Below are 3,891 nucleotides of genomic sequence, written 5' to 3'. Positions count from 1 at the left end.
ATTTGTCCCTGACAATTTTACTCGGGGCTAGAGCTGTTTTTAAAGTCGGGGCCCTCCTATACACTACCTTGGGTTTATCGCCCAAAATTAGCTTGAGGGAAGGATCATTGGTAAGGATAGACCAGTGTTTCTTGAGTATTTTGTTAACTTCAAGATGGTGAGAATTATATCTGGTAATGAAGAGAGGGGGGTTAGTGTCCTTAAAGACAGTTTGGTTTTTAGCTTTATTAATAAAATAACTCGACCTATCTTCTTTCCTAACCCTATCCATCTCCCTGGATATCAGGTCTGGAGGATAGCCTTTTTCAAGAAATCTCTCGCCAATGATTCTGGCTTGTGTATCATAATCATCAATAGATTAACAATTCCTCCTGATACGTCTAAATTGCCCGTAAGGGACATTCATTTTCCATTGTTGATAATGGTTGCTCTCAAAGTGGAGAAAACTATTACAGTCCACTTTCTTGAAAAAGGTTTTTGATGATACTTGTCCATTTGGAGATCTACCAAGTACTAAATCGAGAAATTCAATTTGTTCCTTTTGGATGTTGTATGTGAAAGAGATCCCAAAGTTGTTATTGTTCAGATGTGTGACAAAGTTACGGATATTATCCTCAGTGCCTTTAAAGATGAACAGGAGATCATCAATATACCGGCCATAGAACACCAGGTTAGCTCCAAACTGTGAATTGTAGATATACAGATGTTCAAAGCTACCCATGAAAAGGTTAGCAAAACTTGGAGCGAACCGGGTGCCCATGGCCGTCCCCTTCACTTGAAGGTAATATTTGCTCTGATAAAGAAAATAATTATGTTTCAATATGAAACTAATCAGTGTGATCAAAAAATCTACTTGTTCACCAGGCATGTATTGATCCTCTTCCAGATAGGATCGCACAGCTCTAATACCTAATTCATGTTGAATGTTGGAGTATAAAGCTCCAACATCACATGTGATCCACCAGCATTGGTCATCAAAGGTATAGTTTTTTAACTTCATCAGTAAGTCAGACGAGTCCCTTATATGGGAGGGTAGGGTTACAACAAATTTTTGTAAAAACTGGTCAATATATGCTGATAGGGAATCTGTAAGGCTTCCTATCCCAGCAATAATAGGTCTCCCTTGTGGTTTCAGGGGGTCCTTATGTACCTTGGGCAGGTGGTAATAAAAGGCCGTGCATGGGTATTTGGGGAGACAAAAGTCTCTTTCCAGTTTGGTAATGATACCCATGTCTAAGCCTTTTTGTAAAATTCCCTGAAGTAGGTCATAATACTTGGATGTCGGATCCCCACATAGCACCTCATAATACTCCTTGTCATTAAGGATACGGTCAGCTTCAGTCAGATAGTCCTGCATGTCCTGCAGGACTATCGCCCCGCCCTTGTCCGCCTGTCTAATGACAAGGTCAGATCTTTTAATGAGTCTGCTCAAAGCTTTCTGTTCTTTATAATAGGCCTAGAAATTGACAACCTTCAAAAAGAAATAGATACACACAAATCATCACCTCAATTTGAAAATCTTAGAAAGAACACATATGATAAAGCTGATGAATACCAACAGCAAATCATCAACAATAAAAATAAGAAAATGGAGAGAGATGATGATGATTACTCCAAGGGCTTAGTCTACACATATAACCGTGTCAATAGGACCTTAAGACACAACGGCCAGAACAGACACTCTCATAACCAAGAGTATTATAATGAAGAAAAAAACAATAGGAGTGAAAAACAGATTGGAGGTAGGAGACCCCCTGGTCCTCCCTACAGGGATACTAATTCCCCATGGACCAACACTAATTCCACCCCGAATACATATAACCCTAATATGTCATATCATAAAACTTCTACACCGAGTTACCAATCACACAACAATTATGCGAACCCAAGGGGACACAATCAAAACCAACACTATCATAAGAATAGGGAACATCCTTCCACCTCTAACATGTATCCACCCACATTCAACACTTACCAACAACATAATGAGGGAGCTTCTAATAGCCCAGGACTTAACCACCACAATACTTACAAGCAACAATCACATCGTAATACGATGGGATGTAATGATACTGACCAAAGATCACAGGAACACAGTATCGCACATCCCAACAGATATCAAGTCTTACACAACTTGGAGAATACAAATGGTGCAAATGGGAGTACTAACACCCCACAAATATCTTCTCCTTTTTTAGGGCCAGGTCACCTACATCAGGACCCTCCAGTATGGCAAGGCCATGGGGGCCCGTCCTTGCCCCAAAGACAAAAAAGACCATTCGGAAACGAGGATCTAGAGGTAAATCCATCACCCGCAAAAAGGAAAAACTAGACAAATACAAGAAGGGTATCTTTAATCTATCATCCTATTCATTGTCGGATGATGAGATTAGAGTTTTGGGGAGGGGCCTATCTTTTAGCCCATCTAATCAATTCAGCATGTATGAGATGTTTGTAGACATCAACAGTTATGTAAGAAAACTTTCATTACAGAAATACTTTGCTGAAAAAAAGCTCAAAGATGATTCTATGAGACCTATCACTACAGATCTAATGGATGCTCATCTTAGTGATGGTTGCCTGGTATACGAACCCAGCATGCTCATAGAAGATCTATATGACGGATACATTCATACCAATTTGAGGCCCAAATCCTCTTTTGTTCCCCCCAAGAGCAGTGGAAACCACATAGAGATATTTGCCAACCTAGTGTTGGAAGATCTAGAAAAACTGGCTAAAAAGCAGAAAAAATTAAGATATAAAAACAATCTGAATTATAAAGAACAGAAAGCTTTGAGCAGACTCATTAAAAGATCTGACCTTGTCATTAGACAGGCGGACAAGGGCGGGGCGATAGTCCTGCAGGACATGCAGGACTATCTGACTGAAGCTGACCGTATCCTTAATGACAAGGAGTATTATGAGGTGCTATGTGGGGATCCGACATCCAAGTATTATGACCTACTTCAGGGAATTTTACAAAAAGGCTTAGACATGGGTATCATTACCAAACTGGAAAGAGACTTTTGTCTCCCCAAATACCCATGCACGGCCTTTTATTACCACCTGCCCAAGGTACATAAGGACCCCCTGAAACCACAAGGGAGACCTATTATTGCTGGGATAGGAAGCCTTACAGATTCCCTATCAGCATATATTGACCAGTTTTTACAAAAATTTGTTGTAACCCTACCCTCCCATATAAGGGACTCGTCTGACTTACTGATGAAGTTAAAAAACTATACCTTTGATGACCAATGCTGGTGGATCACATGTGATGTTGGAGCTTTATACTCCAACATTCAACATGAATTAGGTATTAGAGCTGTGCGATCCTATCTGGAAGAGGATCAATACATGCCTGGTGAACAAGTAGATTTTTTGATCACACTGATTAGTTTCATATTGAAACATAATTATTTTCTTTATCAGAGCAAATATTACCTTCAAGTGAAGGGGACGGCCATGGGCACCCGGTTCGCTCCAAGTTTTGCTAACCTTTTCATGGGTAGCTTTGAACATCTGTATATCTACAATTCACAGTTTGGAGCTAACCTGGTGTTCTATGGCCGGTATATTGATGATCTCCTGTTCATCTTTAAAGGCACTGAGGATAATATCCGTAACTTTGTCACACATCTGAACAATAACAACTTTGGGATCTCTTTCACATACAACATCCAAAAGGAACAAATTGAATTTCTCGATTTAGTACTTGGTAGATCTCCAAATGGACAAGTATCATCAAAAACCTTTTTCAAGAAAGTGGACTGTAATAGTTTTCTCCACTTTGAGAGCAACCATTATCAACAATGGAAAATGAATGTCCCTTACGGGCAATTTAGACGTATCAGGAGGAATTGTTCATCTATTGATGATTATGATACACAA

The 3,891-nt window shown here is 39.7% G+C and overlaps 1 protein-coding gene across 1 annotated transcript; it reads left to right on the top strand.

The window, feature by feature from the left end:
• Window positions 1-1,588: 1,588 nt before the first annotated feature.
• LOC128664835 (GATA zinc finger domain-containing protein 14-like) lies at window positions 1,589-2,332 on the top strand. Its single transcript, XM_053719637.1, has one exon. It carries the CDS (start codon window positions 1,589-1,591, stop codon window positions 2,330-2,332), a length of 744 nt encoding a protein of 247 aa, XP_053575612.1.
• Window positions 2,333-3,891: the final 1,559 nt, after the last annotated feature.

Source organism: Bombina bombina, chromosome 6, assembly GCF_027579735.1.
Source record: "Bombina bombina isolate aBomBom1 chromosome 6, aBomBom1.pri, whole genome shotgun sequence".
NCBI lineage: Eukaryota > Metazoa > Chordata > Amphibia > Anura > Bombinatoridae > Bombina > Bombina bombina.
This window is presented reverse-complemented; position numbering and strand designations above follow the sequence as displayed.